The following is an 18121-nucleotide window of genomic DNA, read 5'->3' as shown; positions in this document are numbered from 1 at the left end:
TCTTTACCACAAACATCAAGAGACATTAGCCACTCAGCCCTCCTAACACAATCATCTTCAGCTTCCTACCAGGGTTCAGAGTGACCTTTTTCTCGAATGTTACTTGGACACCTTGCCTCAGTCCTAAAGACACAGATATGCTCACAAGATTAGGAATAGGACCAAAATGTCATTCATGAAACTTCCACTCAGATCCCAAGCACGACGGAACATCTGCTTGAGTTTACTTGCTCCGATTCTTGTACCCTTAGGATTGTCTCTAATTTTCACCTCTCTGTGAGGTTTCTGGCCAGAGAATAATCACCCAGTTTAAAGATGAGGAAACTCAAGTCTTGATCAAATGGCATTGGTCATGGTCAGGTGGTGTATACTATTTGCTTTGAAGTTCCCTTTGTTTTTCATAAGGAAAAAAGTGAGAGGATTGACATTACTAGTGTGAAGTCCTATTCAGAAACAACAGGAAAATGGGTTTTCCCTTGGACAAAACAAAAAGGAAAGGAAATGTTAAGGTACTTTAGAGTTTTTCCCTTTTTTATATTCAAAATTTTAATATTCAATTTTCTTTGTAGCTCTGGGCAGATAATGAGCCGAAACTTGCTTTTTCTTCTGTTGGTTCTTTCATTCTAATTTATAGTTCAAAACACTAAACCTATCATCGGCAGAAGCTGCTGGGAGAAAAAAAATCTTAGTACTAGCGTGGCTAATTCAGGAGCTAAATGGAATGTGTTTAATGACAGTAGCCACTTAAAAACACCAAAAATTATCCTTCATCTTGACTTCATAAATGTGGAAGTTAAAATAATTTGAATAAATAAGGCAGGTTAATTTTACCTGTCTTATAAAAGAGTTTGCCCAGCAAGGAATAGAAGTAACTGGAGTTATACTTAGTGTATGTTCTATAAAAACATTTTACCTTTTTTTTCCCTCACAAATACCAAATTGTATTTCTTTTCACAAATGTCGGCTTTTAAGAGCTAGCATTCTGTTTAAGCTAGTTTTCTATCGAACACAATAACATTACCTGTAATTCTTTCAGCAAACTTCTAATTAGTTGATTGGTCTTTTAGTTGATGTATTTACCTGTTGAGATCACGCACATTTCTGCACTTGGAAGAAAGCCAGGAAAAATTAAATGTAGCGTTAGCTCTATTTTGCAGATAAAAACGTTAAAAGCAGTTTTGGGGTTAAGGTGGGAAGTGGGAAAGGTTAAAAGTACGCAATTGCTTGGTGTCCTTTTGTTTTATCCCTTCCAAATGGCTGGGCTTGTTTTTTTTTTTAACAAGTGGATCACCAGATGTTTATTCCAAGGTGGCTCTGGGGAGATTAGAATTGCCAACTTTAGGGTAAGCAACTAAGCATTCTAACTGCTTCTACCCCCACCCCCCCACACACACACCCCACTGCAAGGATTCCTTAGGTCCTATCTTTTAGTTAATATGGTCTGTGTTCAAAGACTCAACCAGAACAAACAAACAAAAAAAAAGAGCAAGTAAAATACGTATAAAAAGTAGAATATTTGTTTGGCACTTTGAAAAAGACCAAAGACTAGAAACAGAGTTGATTTTCCTCTATATAACCCTTAGTGTATTACAGCTTAAAATCTGAGCACCCAGTTTGCAGAAGGCTCTGGATATTGTAAAAGGCCAAATCCCACTTGCAGAGTCCCCAAGAGGAAGCTTCCACTGACTTCCTTCTGACCTTTGACCAGGGATGTGAAGTCTTGCCCTCAGGCAGAGAGCATTGGAAAGTGGAGTTTTTCCTTATTGTGTCATCTAAATTTAGCTCTTAGATTCTTCAAAGTCCACTTTTAAAAAATGCAGTCATTAAGTCAATTCTGACTCCTAAGGACCTCATAGGATAGTGTAGGAGCTGCTTCACAGTTTTTCTGAGACTAAACCCAATGGAAGCAGGCAGATGACCTTTGTGTGCAGCATCATTTGGCTTGGCCACATTTTGGTTGGCAGCCCAGCACTTGCCACCTAGCTTCTCTACAATGAACACTAGTCACTTGCATGTAACTAGCTCAGGCTGAGCAAACAAGAAAAACTTTTATCCCTTAAAATCCCCCGTCCTTTTGTGAGTGTTATACCTTGTGTGTGTGCAGTACATTCTGTAATACCCAATTCAAGTCACTTGTAAAGGTCTCGATTCTAAAATGATACGCATGCAAATATCTGTCAAAATAATCTTTTCATTAATTCTCCATGATGGTAATTAATTCATAAGCACATACATGTTATAAAATAAAAATTAAGCTCTTAAGAATACCCACTTTTTTTCTAATTTATAATATCATCCAAAGTGTGTGTATATATGTATTTTTATAAGAAAGGCCATGTGTACCAACTAAAAAATTAATAGGTTTTCTATAGTGCATTCTTTAAAAGGACTAACCAAAAAATCATAAAAAGCAGTTGGTTAATGGGAAAAAAGCCCTTAAAAATAGAATGCTCTAAATGTTGGAAGAGAAGTCCACTGTGGATTCCCACCTGCCATGTCCAGCCCAACCATGAGGCAAAGCTTTCATCCAAGACGGGCACCATTTTGTGTGAAGTTGTCTCTAACAGGCACTTGCTCCCTGTTATTTCCTGTTAGGAAGATAGACAACTGCATAAAATTCTCTGAACCACACACATTCCAAAGTAGCGACATGATTTTAAACCGTTGGTTAAACCCATTTAACATCTCACGGTCCCCACTTTCATCTGAGAAAAGGTTTCAGGATTCGGTAAGCAAACACGGTCACTTCTGATACTGCCAGCTGCGCACCGTTTCCTTTTGCAGGAGAAGTAGATACAGTGGAGGATGTGGTAGCGGACTATACTTAAAAGTTTATTTTTGAAATTTGCCAAGAAATGTTAACTTTGCAGAAGCATTGGGTCGTAGAAATTGACCAAACTCCCTCAGCTCTCCTAATGCTCCCGCGTGAGGCAATTAGGCAATCGACATTCGGTGGGGAATACTTAAGGGAAAGCCAAGGCAACCCTGGAGACTGGCATTTTAGAGGGACAGAATTAAACAGGTAGCTAAAGAAACCTTGCTTTTATTTATGTATCAAAAAAGTCAAGCAACGGAACCTGTCCCCTAGGACGTACTGTATCATAGGCAAGAACGTCTTCACGGGGACTCCTAGAATTTACACTTGACAAATGAAGTAGTCACTGAGGTCCTCTGATCCTTGTTCAGCAAGGTGGCAGCTTTCCGGTGGGCCAGACGTCGGGGGAGCAGGGGTGCAGTTCTCCTCACTCGCCAGTAGGGGGCACTAGACTAATTAAACCTCGGAATATGTGCCATTAAAATAATAAACCTGGGACTATCACATAAGAGACAATCAATTAAGAAAGCCCACGTGATAGAGGTTTCCAACGAAATACCACGCAAATCCCTCAAACGAACGAAAAGAGCTTAATTATATTGGCGTTCCTGTTGGCAGGTTTTCTTCACCTGCTTCCACCTTCCAAACTCCCTAATTCTTCGCTTTGGGGCTCCTTTCGGCCACACAACGTTAAGACGATGCGAAGTCTTCCTTGAAATGCTGTTTTGCGCCCCCAAAGCCAGCGTCGTCCCCCCAGAAGGTCCCTATTAGGCCAATTTGGGGGTTTATCGGGAGGGGACTGAGCCTGACGAGGCTGCAGGGCCGCGAGGCCCCGCCCCCTCCGCCCCCGGCTTCCCAGAACGCCCTGCGCGGGGAGGATGTGGCGGCGCGGGGAGGGGTGAACGAAGGGGCGGGGCGAGGAGGGGAGAAGGGCGTCGGTTTTACGACAGGGGCGGTGCGGAAGCGGAAGTGGAGGGTGCGCTTGGCGGCGGCGGCGGGAGCTGTGGAGTCGGGAATCAAAACAAAGGGCCTGGGAAGGCGGGGTGGAGGGGGAAGGCGGCGGGGCCGGAATGTGAGCGGAGGTGGAGCTGGCGGATGAGGTGAGTGTGCTGTCAGCACTGGGAACTAGACATTCCCGTTGCTCGTGACCACCGGAGCTGAAGGGAGCCAGTGCTCCCCCCCGCCGCGCGCGCGCCTATTGCTGGCGCGGAGGAGGAGGGGGAGTCCCTCCGAAAAGAGTGGGACTTGCCAAGTCGGGCACCAGCAAGAGCAGTGGGTGTCTCTCTTTCAGGTGTGCTCTGGACGCCCGTGCTGCACCGCCGCCCTCTTTGGGGAACATTGGCTTCCCCCGTCCCGTCCTCCCCCGCCCCCCCCACCTGTGTCCCTGCTTCCGCAGAGGCCCTCAAGGTGTGAGGAGCAGCACTCCCAAGAGGGATGTGCACTGTGGGGAGGTTTAAGAGAGGGAGAAAGGAGTTTGTTGTTGCTTGCAGAACTCTTGCGCATTCTGCGCTCTCCGTGGTCTTCAACAGCCCCTACAGCCCGTAGCTTGCTTGATTAGAGCTACAACCACTCCCGCTAACTTAACTGAGCGTTGAGATAGACACCTTTGAGAGTTCCCCAAGCACCTTTCTGGCATGGCCAAGAGCTTCCCAGGGTCATCCCAACGTCTCTGAGTGGTCAGTATTGGTCTCTTTTGCATGCATGGAAACAGACGTAAATGGTACCTCAAGGCAGGTATCCAGCACTTGATAGGTTCAATTATATGTTAATATGTGCCTAGCACTGTGCTAGGGGCAGGAGATACATTGGGGAAGAGGAAGACAGTGCCTGCTGTCACTGGGTTCTAGTTGAAGAGACAGTTGAAAATAATTGCTTAAATTATGATCAAAGCAAGTAAACCAAGTACTGTTTGTTAGACGCGTTACGAACAAAACTAAAATGGTCATGGGATGGAGCTGGGATTAAAGAACTGGATTGGCGATTTACCAAGGGAAGACTATATACCGTAGTAAACGCTCCACACGGATGTACCCTTTAAGTAGCCCCATGGGGCATGGAGAGGAAGGGCTGCTATTATTTTTAGACTTATCTTACAGATGGCGCCTGAGGTGCTGAGAGGTTTTGAGTTGCCCAAACCTGCACTTACAGGAAGTGGTGAAATTCAGAAGCCCGCGGCCTGATGTCAGCCGGTGCTCTCAACCCGTTTGAATTGCTCCAAGATACAGGAGATAGTGACAGAAGGATCACTAAAACAAACCCAAAAAACAGAAACTTCACTGCCCTCCAGTCTTCTGATTCATAGAGACCCTATACTTGCACTCAAATCAAACTTGCCTTGGCTCCTTCCCAAAGCGAAATCTCGGAATGCAGACCACTAACACAGTGCAGGTTAATAAATTGGAGTTCTCTCTTGCTTGCCTTGAGCAGTAAACCTGCAGCCTTCAAAAGTGTCAGGGAAATTGAATCAAAAGATGATAGGATTTTTTTTTCCCCATGAACTTTTTGAAGCTCCTTGTGCAACCACTTTGGTGTGGTGGAAAGAAGTGGGAAGGCCTGGTTCTATGCTCTTTCTAATGATACGATATTAGCCCAATTACAAAGCTTCCTTATGCTCGCCATTTCCTTCTCTGTAAAATGCGGTAAATTCCTCCCCTGTCTACCTTACAGCACTTCAAGAGAAGACAATTAAACAGATGGCTCCCATTGTGTCCCTGCCAATCATAATATAACAAGCACCAAACACTCAAGCTTACCACCATTTGTCGGTTCTGATTCCTAGTTATGCTGTAGGACAGGATGGAATTGTCCCTGTGGGTTTTTAAGACTGTAAATCTTTATGGCAGTGGAAAGCCTCGTCTTTCTCCCTCCAGAGCAGCTGGTGGTTTCAAACTGCAGACCTTGTGGCTAGCAATCCCATATGTAACTCACTACGCCCCCAAGGCTCCAGGGCCCGTTATAATAGATACTAAGGAAATATTTGCAGAAAGGGAATGCATAATGTAAAGTGGAAATGCTGTGTGAATTGTATTACGCTTTAAAATATTCGCTTCCGGAATTCTTCCCTGATAAAGGAGATGGGCTGAGTTTATGAGAGCGTATTGAAATTGCATATAGCATGACCACAAAACATTTATTTTAGATGGGACACATAAGACCTTGATTTAATAGGAAAAAATCAATATATCGTGTACCATCCATGTGACACAGTTCATTTCAGTTTTGGTCTCCATTTGGTAAACATGCCCTCCTTCAACAAATCTTCCCTCAGTGTCAGCTGCACCCCCTTATGGAATAAGCCCTAGTGTGTACCATTTAGTTAATCCTGACTCACATTGGCCCTAGGAGCTTCCTGGTTGTAGGTTTTCCTCCTTCTGAACAGCTGATAGGTTTGCAACAACCTTTGGTTGGCAGCCCACCTCCTAATCCACAGTGCTACCAGAGGAAAAAACAGACAATGGGTCTGTTTCTTTATGATTCTTTTTTTCCCCCCTCAGTAACGTGATTTAGAGAAATTAGCTCTTTTTACATAGGAGAAAGTAGAAGCCTAATGAAGCTTTCTAACTTTGACAAGGGATTTCTGTCAAGGGCCAGAATTAGATATTCTAGACTTTGTTGCAGTTCACCTATGCAGTTGTCATGCAGAAGTAATCCATAAACAAAACTAGCGTGAGGGAGTGTGATCCCCCCCCCCAATGAAACTTTATGTTGGACACTGAAGGCACAGTGGGATAGATACATTGCTCTAAAGTTGGTTTCAAAGCTACAAGGAATTGGTAAGGAAGCTCTGGTAGTGGTTCTTTACTAAAATAAGGACTCTTCTATTAACTCTTTGACTCTGGGAGAAATAACTGAAAATAATTCAGAAAAATTGTAGAAAAGGTTCACTCAGGGTCTGACGAGGTTGACCTCGACAAAGGCTGTCCCTCAGGGATTTACAGATAGCCAAGAGTAACTACTTCTCTCATGCATAGCTGTGTATAGAAAATAAATTGAATTTATTTTTATTTTAAAAGCAGTGCAGCAAACAAAAAACAGTGAAACTTGAAGTATAGAGGGTACATTTTTTAATTGTCTCCAATTAGTGTTACAGCCTAAACAGTCAACTAAGTTTACCAAATTTTTGTACTGTGAGCGATGTTTTGATGTGCATTGTACTTCTGTGCATTAAGAGTTAAAATGTTAGGAACCATTACAACATAAAGAAGCCCTGGTGTCACAGTGGGTTAAAGTGCGGAGCTGTAGTACAAGGTCAGCTTTTCAAACCTTCCCAGCAGCTCCACAGGGAAAAGGAGGCTGCCTGCTCCTGTAAAGACTTACAGTCTTGGAGACCCTGAGGAACAGTTCCGCTCCATCTGCTAGGGTCACCAGGAGTCTGGATCAGCCCGATGGGTCATTGCACCATCAATAAGAATATGGGTAAGCCAAAAGTATTACTACAAGTAATAGAAAGCATTAAATCCATCAAATTGGGAAGCTCAGCATTTCTTCCGTCTAGGTGCACACACTTCTCATTGTAGTATTTCCGTTGCTCTAACCCTTCCCTGAAAAATTCTAGTCTGATTTACACCACGTCAAAATTGCTGTTTGGGCATCCTCAGGGGTGTGTTGCTTTGGAATGTTCTTTGACGTTGGGCAACAAAAAGAAGTCCGATGGTGCTGCGCGATCAGGGCTGGAGGGAGGATAGTAAGGTTTTCCAGGAAAGTTCTTACAGGACTCAGCCTCAGCCACCCTTAGAGCAGTTGCAGGTCTGCTGTGTCGTGGGGAACGAATTCCTTGGAGCACCTTTCCTCACTAGTGCAGTTTCTCATTTTCCTAAAACTTCTTCCCAATAAAGCCCCTGTGATCATGAGTCCTTGGAGAAAGTCTATAAAAAAAAAACTATTTCCATACCCTTGTGAGTTGACCTCTATGTCTTGAATTGGCCCAGAAGATCTCTTCAGAAGCCACTATGTTGATTGGACCTTTTCTTCTGGTGGGGCGTGGGGAGGGAGGCAGTGAGTACGCTGCACAGTGAGCCGCGAGTAGGGGTCTACTACTATGCAGCCATCTACTTGCACATCATGGTTGGATTGTGTCTGTAGTGGTGTTTCCTGCTGTCCTCCCAGTGTCTTCCGCTGCCTCCATCATTTAAGCCTCCCCGTTATCTGTGGAGCTGTGGTGGTGTGGTTACGAGTTTGGCTGCTAATGGTGTGAGGCAAGCAGTTCAAAACCACCAGCTGCTCTGCAAGAGAAAGACAAGACTTTTCTATTAAAAAAAAATTACCCTCTCATCTCGGAAAGAATTCCCATCTCGGAAACCCACAGAGGCAGTTCTACCCAGTCCTGTGGGGTCTCTGTGAGTCAGAACTGACTTGATGGCAGTGAGTTTGGTTTCTGGTTTTTATTATACAGTGACTTCTCCTTTACCCATGTTAATATGTTTCGGGGTTTTTTTTGAAGACACGTTAGTGAGACTAAGGTAAGTGTATTACTGAGAGAATTTAAGCAATCTACTGATCACAGAAGCATGTTTACATATGCTTTGTTTGGAGTAAACATGCATGCCTGAACTAGAACCGTGGTCACTCTCCGGTAGCTGTAATTCACACTGTAATACATTGGAATTTCACTGTGAAATCTCACTCATTCCCAACAGGGGGGAAGAATGAAAGAAAAGAAAGATGAAAGAATGTTGAACTACTTTATATGGCTGTATGATGGAAGGAAACGAAGCTAAGAACCCCTGCAGTGGAACCCTGAGATGGCTTCAACAAGATAATGATGCTAAACCATGGCTTTGGAAACTCTCTAATTGCTTTTCTGGTCCCGAACAGACATTGCCACTTAGTCCCCAAACGGTAACTATCTGTAAGACTTTGGACTTAACAAACACCCAAGGTCCATCTGGTCTGAGACACAGACTCTCCCTGGAGCCCATGCCAAGTTTCTCTATGTATCTGCCTTGTATTGACTTTTACAGAACATTACTCTGAACTCCGACTTGATGAGAGCATGCATTTTTTAACAGATGCTTTAAATGTTTCATGGCAAAATCTTGGGAAGATTTATTTCTCATTATAGTCACAGATTACAAAGGTCAAATCTACATTGGTAGTCAACTCAGAGGAAAGCATAACATGCATTGATTGTATTTTACTGTAGCCACTTGAGCTTTCAGAGTCTAGAAAAGAGTGATCTTATTGTCAGTCTGTTTCTGTTCTAGATTTCTCTTGATTTAAATAGATCCGTGACTTCTTGCTTGCTGCTACTTTTCATAGCGATGCTGACGCTTTCTCATTTGATTTCCTACACTCGTGGTTACCACGTTTCCATGTCCTTTTTTTCTGCTGTACTTGCATTTTAAAGGGAGCTGTGGTGGTAGGTCTGCGAACCGCAGGGTCAGTGGTTCGAACCCGCCAGCCACTCCATGAGACAACAATGGGGCGGTCTTCTTCTGTGAAGATGTCCTGTTTCGGAAATCCTAAGGCACAGTTCTCCTCGGCTTTGAGAGTTAGTGTGGGTTTGAAACAACTTGGCAATTCTTTTTTTTTTTTTTATTCCAGTCGAATTCAAATGAGACTATTATAGGAATACCATTTTTCTGTCAGGATACAACTGCTATAGAATTAGTTCAATTCTCTGCCTTCTCTTGTTTCTGCTGTCTTTGTTGCATGACTTCAAGCCATTTGGTCATTTCAGAAGTGTTTGAACTTGGGGCGGTGGACGGGGTTGGCAGCTCAAGCAGCACTTAGGGGTGGTAGACCAGGTCATGTGGAGTCACACAGTTCAGACTTGGACTCTGACTGGTAAAGTTCCAGAAACTCAGGTTGTGTCAGCGGCACCCAGAATTCAGTAGATTCATCAAGACTCATAGTAACCCTGCAAATAATAACCTGAGCTTTGTAACTCAGAGTTCCAGTGTGTTAATTTTCAGTCTAAACTAATTACCAAGAGACTATAGAGTACACTGGTCCTTTGGCTGGTCAGCTCATTACTATTGTCCACCTCTCTCTCCTCCCCCCCCCTCACCTCTCTTTTATGGGCAGCATACTGAAAATCCTGATAGACCCCAGATAATAAGCATAGAATCACAGGAAAAGAAGTGAAATTTAGCAGTCACATGTGGTCCCTTCTCTGCTCTGAAGCATGATGCTATATCAGAGTACCCTTTTCCTTCATTTTAGTTGTTGTTTTAGGACATCCTGTTCTATTTAATAATTCCTTTGGTCAACCCATCTGGAAAAACTGAGCTCACTGTAACTGAGTCAGTTCTGACTTATAGCAAACCCATAAGACAGAGTAGCAGAACTGCTCCATCGGGTCTCAAAGGCTATGAAACTTTACGAAAGCCAGTTACCACCCCACCGGGGCTTCTCTCTCAAGCCATAAGGAAACCAAACCCAGCCCACTGCTTTTGAACTGATTCTGACTCATAGCAGTCTCACTATTTTCTAGATTGTAAATCCTTCCCAAAGCAGACAGCCTCATTTTTCTTTGAGTAGCTGAGGGATTTTACCCTCCAACCTTGTGGTTAGCAGTCTAACGCTTACCCAGCAATGCCCATAGTTGTTACTAATTAGTAAGAACCCTTTCCAGTGACCAGGTGCTGTTCGAAGTGCTTTCTGTTCAATGCCTCCTTCCCCCTTCTAATAATTGTAGGAATCGACTGCCGCATCCTTCCCTCACAGAGGGCCTGGTGGGTCCGAAATGTCAATTTTGGGTTAGCTACGGAGCTCCAAGACCCCCTACCTCTCGCTTAGTTAGCTGCTATTCCATTTTGTTGGCTTGTGGTGAGGTGCTAGAAACAGAAGGGACACCACTACTGCTTTTTAATAATATCACATGGTATGAGTGACCAAGAGTGACTGGCCTCCTGAAATTAACTTGAGTTTTGGTTTTCTTTTCTCAGAAAGAGTACATGGAGAGCAAGCAAGCTGCTGTGGAAGTAAAGGATGCACCATCCCCCCTTCATGCTGGCGCTAAACTGTTCCCAGCAGTCCCACTTCCAGATATCCATTCTCTTCAGCAACCCAAACTACAGCTTTCAACTGGCCCCAAAGTAAGCTGCTGTGCTCACTGCACTGATGAATCCTCCACATCGCCAATGCGTTTTGGTGGTGGTGGTGGTGGTAGCAGAGGTAGCGGTGGCTTGATTCACCCGGGCGCACTGTTAGACTCGCAGAGCACCAGGACAATCACGTGTCAGGTAGGGTCGAGGTTTGCCTTTCAGTCTGCGTCGTCGCTTCAGAATGCCTCTGCTAGGAACAATATGGCAGGCATTGCCGGTGACTTCCCCAGCATGCACCTAGAAAGTAACCTCTCTTCCTGCAAGCACCTGCCGTGTTGTGGAAAACTCCATTTCCAATCATGTCATGGTAGCGTGCAGAAGCTGCATCCGTTTCCAGCTATCCAGGGCTGTCCCTCCACGACTGGCTATTTCCCTTGTTCTGACTTCACAAGTGGGCCTCCGGGGCATCTGGAAGAGCACCTTTCACAGTCGGAACTAACGCCTCACTTGTGCACCAACTCTTTGCACCTAAATGTGGTACCGCCGGTTTGTTTAAAGGGCTCCCTTTACTGCGAAGACTGTTTAAACAAGGTTTGTGTTTTCCTTTTCTCATTGGATGCTGGGTGCAGCTCAAGTTTAGCTGGCTTGCCATCAGCATGGCTTTTGCTAGTTCTGAAGGAATCGGGGTAAAGTCAGGACAATTGAAGTAATGCTTGTCCTCTGAGCCTCTTGTTGCCATGAATCATTTCCTACGTGTGAACTGAGGTTGGCAACGCCTTGGTGTTCTGCTTTGTTTTTAAAGACTAGAGCACAAGTCTAATTTCTTAAAACTTGGCCCCAATTGGAGCACGGGCCTGCTCTCGCTGAAAGGGAGTTATTACTGCATGTGTCCTTGTATAGTACCAGCTTGAGCACTGGATTCTGGCCTCCAGAGAAGCCCTGAACTCCCTTTATGCAAAGTGTACAGTCTGCATGGCGTCCACTGCAGGCGCAGGCGCCGGAACGTAGAGGTTCCAACCATGTGACCACCTCAGGTCATCTCAAATCACCTTTTGAAATGAATGTACGCATTTCATTTGATAGGTAATACTTCTGGGAAAGATGATTTGAGAAAACCCGCCATATCTGAAGTTAGCAGATAGAAGGGTAAAACACTTAGCATACAGGCTCAGTTGTGTATAAATTTCAGATCTGAAGTGATAAATCCGAAACCTCTCCTTTAAAAAATTTTTTCTGAACAGCCGAAAAGAACCAGTATACTTGATGCTGCTAAAGTCTGGCCAAATATCCCACCTCCAAGTGCACAGTCTGTGCCTGTCACTGTCCCTCTGTGTAATGGCTGTGGAACCAAAGGAGCGCAAAAGGAGGCCACATTGTTATTGGCGGCTGGTCTAAGCAAAGCGGTTTCGAAATTTGGTAAGTGCTAGTCTGCATGTTTAAGATGGTTTCAGTATCTGATACTAGCGTTCCATTTAGCACTGCACCAAAGATTCCTGATGGTTCTTTTCTTTTTTTCCTCCCCCCCCCACCTGGTGGTTCTGAAACTACTGTATGTGGGAATGGGCAAGTGTCCATTTCCATCTCTTGGTAAAGATGCATTGATTATTATAAATAAACCAATAAGTCGCTTGGTTATTAAAGGTCAAGGCTGCTTGAAATCCGAGAATCTAACTGTTGATAGAAAGAGAGAGAGCATGTTAGGAGAAATACATGCCGGAGAAGACTTGGTATCATCTTAGATTCGTTGTTATGCATATTGACTATGTACTTTTCAATCATGGCTCATTGGAAACCATTTGAAAACCTAAGGTCTCAGTTAAGATCATTTCCCCAAAAGGTAATCAAGTGATTATTTTCTCTTTGATGAAAAATAACCCACACATTTAATTCAGTGTTCAAATCTTTGGGCTGCTGACTGCAAGGTGTCAGCAACGTGATCCTCTGGAAGGTTGAGGCTTTCTCCTATCTGAAAGACTTAACACCTAAAAGCCCTGGGAGCAGTTCCACTCTGCCCTCTAGAGTCATGGTGAGGCAGAATGGACTCAGTGGCTATTGCTTCGGTTTCGGTTTTTTTTCCGGGCTTAACATACAATAAAAATACATTGTTTTGTTTTTAATTAAAAATAGAAAAAGGGAAAATTAATTTAAAAATAGATAAAAAGAAAAGTATTTGCAATGAATATTTTTAAAATAACATTAGAAAAACAGGTGATTTAAAATCAGTAACAATAATAACTTCATCTTTCATTCTCTCGTCAATATTCTTCTGAACTGAGCAGGGCGACAAGCCTGACCATCAGGCCCTGGAGGCACGACATCCACTCAGTTAAGTGCTGATGCTGAGAAACATGGAACTGGCCTGCTTACGGATCGGTTCATTGTGGGCTTACCATAACTTAGCCTTTCAGTGGGCTCTCTCGTGTGAAATAGGAATAACCTCTTAGATTGATTCAAGGCCAAGTGCAGGGTTTTTGTTTTATTAGCTTGGCATCCTTAAACCTGATATCAAGCAGTAATCTAGTTGTTGTTTTTTTGCCACAAAGAATGACAGCTTAATTATCCATTGGTTTCTTTTCATCTGCCATTTGTTTGCACTCTGTGTAATAGAAAATATTGGCACTCTGTAGGGTCATCAGAAGTTACAATAGCTGGACAAATGCTGGAAAACTTACCCCCCATTGGAGTTTTTTGGGATATTGAAAACTGTTCAGTCCCCTCTGGCCGTTCAGCAACTGCAGTTGTACAAAGAATCCGTGAGAAGTTTTTCAAAGGCCACCGAGAAGCAGAGTTCATCTGCGTGTGCGACATCAGTAAAGAAAACAAAGAAGTTATTCAAGAGCTGAATAACTGCCAGGTAAGAAGGGTGGGACGGGTGGAGTGGGATCGGGCAGGGCTTCACCTACTTGGTAAAAGAATAAGCACATTAGATTTTATTTTAATAATTTCAGTTCAAAATTTATTTAGTGATATTAGGTTGTGCTAAGAACAAATAAGAACACACCACACAGAGACTTTTTAAAGTATGAGAAATCATTTAATTGTGTTTGATCATTTGGTAATCCTGCTTAACTTGTGCTTATTTAGTGCATTACTAGCTACAATAGTTACATCTTGTTTCCTCTGATCTTCAGAAATGTTCTGTGGACATGGTACATTGGAATTATTGGCAATTTATGAAGGAAACTGAAGCAACATTTTAAAAAATATTTTATTGACATAATTTACATGCCATGTGATTCAATGCTTTAAATATCTTAAACAATCATACAACCACCAGCACAATCAGCTTTGAAACTTTCTCTTCCTTGTACCATTATCATGAGCTCCCTGTTTCCCGCCAACCTCTTTGTTGCCATAACCCTAAGAACCTATTAAACCAGTTTCTGTCTCTCTAGATTTACCTATCCTAGATTTCATGTAAAGAATATCATATCACTACTACCCCCACCCATCAACAATAACAAAACACCTCAAACCAAAAGAAAGCAGAAAATAATAAAATCTAGAACAAATTTAAAATAGGTCAAAAGAAAGAACAGGTGATAGGGTTAAATTTTAACCTAGCTATCTCTGCGTGCATCTACTTTCCAATGCACCGTCTGATAGCGAGACTATTCACATCCCTAGTCAAGGATAGTCCAAAGGGGTTCACCAGAGACTTAATTCCCACAGCAACTATGTGAGTGGATTGGGGGGTTTCACTGTCAACCCTAGCCTTCTGCAAACCAGATGTTCAGAATCTTAGACTTTATTGCTTACAATCCTTGGATCACACAGGCTAGTGTGCTTCTTCCGTGGTGGAATTAGCTGGCATACCACTTAGATAGCTGCTTGTTTTAAGACAAGTGTTTAAGACCCCAGACATTATTCCTTGAGGTGGCTGGGCATGATCCTATTTCTTCACCACCTTTTGCTACGGCATCCATATCTTCAGTGATGCATGCATGAGGGCCATGTATAAAAGATTAATTGTTCTTGGATTAGGGCTACAATTAAGTGCTAACTCAAAATCCATTCATGTATCTCTGCTTGATCTATGTCCTGGTAACTGGGCACTGTTACTGCAAGCCTGAGGGTAGGATATAGGGCAAAACTTTCAGTAATGCGCATTCACTAAGGCAGGACTGTGCCTGCTAGGCTAGAACATGTCACAAAGAGCGAGGAGAGTATGAAAATAGTGCCCTCAAAGCAAGAGCTTTGAGACAAAATCTCATGACGTCTAAATCCATAATCTTGAGATAGGGCATTTCTGTCCAAGCGTTTCAGTTCCTTTAATCTGCTACAGGTGTGGTTAAGGTAGAGTCAGGTTGGCTTAGTGGGGTTTTGAAATCAGATGCCTCTGCTGTGGTTTGTGAAAGATGTTTAAAGGGACAAAGTCTACAGTCCCCGTTGTCTGCAGCAGCATGAACTGGTTAGAAACTTCGTCAGACTAAGAGAGTGCAGGCATACTCTCCCACTGGGGATCCAGATCTGAGGAGGTACTCCCCCAAACCCCCAGATGCTCATTTGGTTTTTTGATGTGTGGGGAATGGTGCATTTGGAGTTTGTCCCACCAGTCAGGCTGTTAGTCAAGCTTTCTATTTAGAGGTTCTGAAAAGATTGCGTAAGTGTGTGATTCGTGGCAGACACGAGGGGTTTTGCCACCATGGCAGTGTACTGGTTCACGCAGCCGTCTCAGCGCTCCAGTTTTGGGCCCAAAAAACCCCAGCATGCTTCTCCTGCCGGCGCTCCCCACTCCTCACACACTTGATTCACCTGACCCCACTCCGTGTAGCTTCTTTTTGTTTCCGTGAATGAAGAGGGACATGAAAGGACAGCGATTTGACAACTTAGAAGAGGGAGAAGGAAACGGGGGAGGTGCCGTCAGCCATCCAAACAGATGAACTTGGAAAGGTCTCCTTGAATGGAATCGCAGATTTGACAAGGGTATTAAATGTAATGGGGAGTGCTTTGAAGGCCATCAGGCTGTTTCGTAGAAAAATGTAAATACATAGCTTTGAAGATAAAAACCAGTCTGGGGGAGTGGGTACCCCTCGTAAGTAGTGCTTTCTCAATGACAGGTTGCCCCCTTGGTTTACCCAATAGAAGCAAAGTCACCTCCTCCCTTTCTCCGCCTCACCCCAGACTCAAATGTCCATGCAGGCACCCAGAGCACCCTTATAGGAGTAGGTGTTGATTTGAGGTGGAACATTGGTCTTTTCTCTCTCCCCTTAACATGAGGCACTGTCCCCGGCTGGGGCGAGGCCTCCTCTGATGGAGTTTTAAGATGTACAAATAAGAGGGTGATACATGTTTGGATGGTGACATAAATGCTAGCACAGCACTTCATTGCTTGGAGAGCAGATGCCTGCCTTTTTCTTAATGTTCATCCTCAAAGTCGTGGACTCGGATAATACTTGTCCTTTTGTGATTTGGCATTTTCCTTCAGCATTGTGGTTTTCAGGCCACCTATGTCAGGAGATGCTTTGTGGCTTTGTCACGTCTTAGGAGTGCACAGTATCCCAGTGTGTGTTAAGTATGAGTTTCTTTAATCCGTTCAGCTAATGATGGGCATTTAGGCTATTTCCAGCCTTTTGCTATTGTGGATTGTGCTGTGATGAACATGAGCGAGCATACACCTGTTCACACTGTGTTTCGTATTTGGGGTGTGTACACAGCAGAGGGGTTGCATGCGTGTGAGTATGATTCCCGTTTGTTTCAGCTTTCTAGGAACCATAAGGTCAGCAGTGCAAAATCACCACTCCGAGGGAGTTAAAGCCTCAGAAACCCACAGGGGCAGTTCTACCTTGTCCTGCAGGGTCGCCCTGAGAATCAGCTCGATGGCAGTGAATGGGTGGTAATGCTTTCTACAGTGGTTGTCCATGGTTGCAATTTATGTGGGTTTCTATTGCTCTGCACCCTCTCTATTATTGGTTGTTTTCTATTTTTTAACTAATTGGGCTGTCATTGTGATACCATTGTTTTGATTTATATCCTGTATGGCTAGTGGTAGTGAGCATTTTTCATGTGTTTGTCATTTGAATATCATTTGTTTTCCCACTTTTTAATCGGATCATTTGTTTTTCTCCTGTTGAGGTACTGCGGAATTCTATAGATTGGTTCTTGTTGGTTGTGTCATTGCAAAAGATTTTTTTCCTAGTCCCTGGGCTCCGTTTTCACACTTTTGATGCACATAACCGTCTTAATTGTAGTAGGTCCCAGTCATCCATTTTGTTTTCTACTTTGAATGTTTCTTCTGTTATATTTGGCATGCCTATACCCTTACTTAAATTTGTCCCCATTTTGTCATGGATGATCCTTATATTGTAGCTCTGGGATTTACATTTAGGTCTCTGATCCAACTTGAGGGTGTTTTGTACGTGGGATGACTAATGGGTCTTACTTCATTCTTCTGCGGCTAGAGGTCCAATTTTGCCAGTACCATTTGTTGAGAGGCTGTCTCTCATTTGATGATGATGGGTGTGTGTGTGTGTGTGTTTTTGTTTGGGGCCCTTTGTAGATGGATTTATTTATTTCTGGTTTTCTATTCTGTTCCGTTGATCTCTCTATGTACCATATATACTCTGTATAAGCAGAGTTTCCAAGCACATTTTTGTGGTAACATTAGGTGCCTCAGCTGATGTGCACGTTGGCTTATACTTGAGTAACTCTGGTAGTTCTCGTCGTACCAGTACCAGGCTGTGAGTGTGAGGCAGTCTACTTTATTCCTCCTCTTAGGGTGTTTTCACTTAGGCCTCTTCTTTCTCCGTAAGACGTTGGTAATTACTTTTTCCATATCTTTAAAAATTGAAGTTGGCATTTGGATCAGAATTGTGTTGTATTATAGATTGCTTTGGGTAGTCATGACGTTTTTACAAACTGGCTCTTCCTGTGCATGAACATGGGATTGTGTAGGTCTTTGGGGTTCTACAATCGTCATCTGTTGTTCTCTTTGTACAGGCCTTTTGTTTCTCTGGTTAGATTGTTCCTAAATACTTCACCTCTGTGTGGCTACTGTTTGTTTTCTTGGTATCTGTTTTCAGAGCTCTCTTGTTAGTACACAGCATCCACTTGATTTCTGCTTGTTAATCTCATATCTTCCCACTTTACCAAATTCCTCAGCTGTTTCCAACAATCATTTTGTGGAATCTTTGGGGTTTTCTTACATATAAAGTCATGTGATCTACAAATAATGAGAGTTTTTGCCTAGTTATATTCCCTTGGTAACTTTGTTGTCTAAAAGTTCCGGCTAAAACTCCCAGCATAATGCTGCATGAGGTGATAAGGGGCATCCTTGTCCGGTGCTGATTCACAGGGGAAATGTTTTCCCCATTGGCTG

The 18121-nt window shown here is 43.4% G+C and overlaps 1 protein-coding gene across 4 annotated transcripts in view; it reads left to right on the top strand.

The window, feature by feature from the left end:
- The first annotated feature begins 3813 nt into the window (after nucleotides 1-3813).
- Nucleotides 3814-18121, top strand: part of MARF1 (meiosis regulator and mRNA stability factor 1) — a 50144-nt gene continuing 35836 nt past the window's right edge. For 3 of the 4 annotated variants that reach the window (XM_075564542.1, XM_075564541.1, XM_075564540.1), the window contains exons 1-5: nucleotides 3814-3915; nucleotides 8452-8653; nucleotides 10705-11394; nucleotides 12045-12219; nucleotides 13431-13657. In XM_075564542.1, coding sequence (XP_075420657.1) covers nucleotides 8510-8653; nucleotides 10705-11394; nucleotides 12045-12219; nucleotides 13431-13657 — 1236 coding nt within the window. In that variant the 5' untranslated portion in view covers nucleotides 3814-3915; nucleotides 8452-8509. The remainder of the gene's footprint in view (nucleotides 3916-8451; nucleotides 8654-10704; nucleotides 11395-12044; nucleotides 12220-13430; nucleotides 13658-18121) is intronic. The other variant, XM_075564543.1, reaches the window with a different exon arrangement.

The sequence above is a fragment of the Tenrec ecaudatus genome, chromosome 12 (assembly GCF_050624435.1).
Source record: "Tenrec ecaudatus isolate mTenEca1 chromosome 12, mTenEca1.hap1, whole genome shotgun sequence".
In the NCBI taxonomy this organism is placed as follows: Eukaryota; Metazoa; Chordata; class Mammalia; order Afrosoricida; family Tenrecidae; genus Tenrec; species Tenrec ecaudatus.
This window is presented reverse-complemented; position numbering and strand designations above follow the sequence as displayed.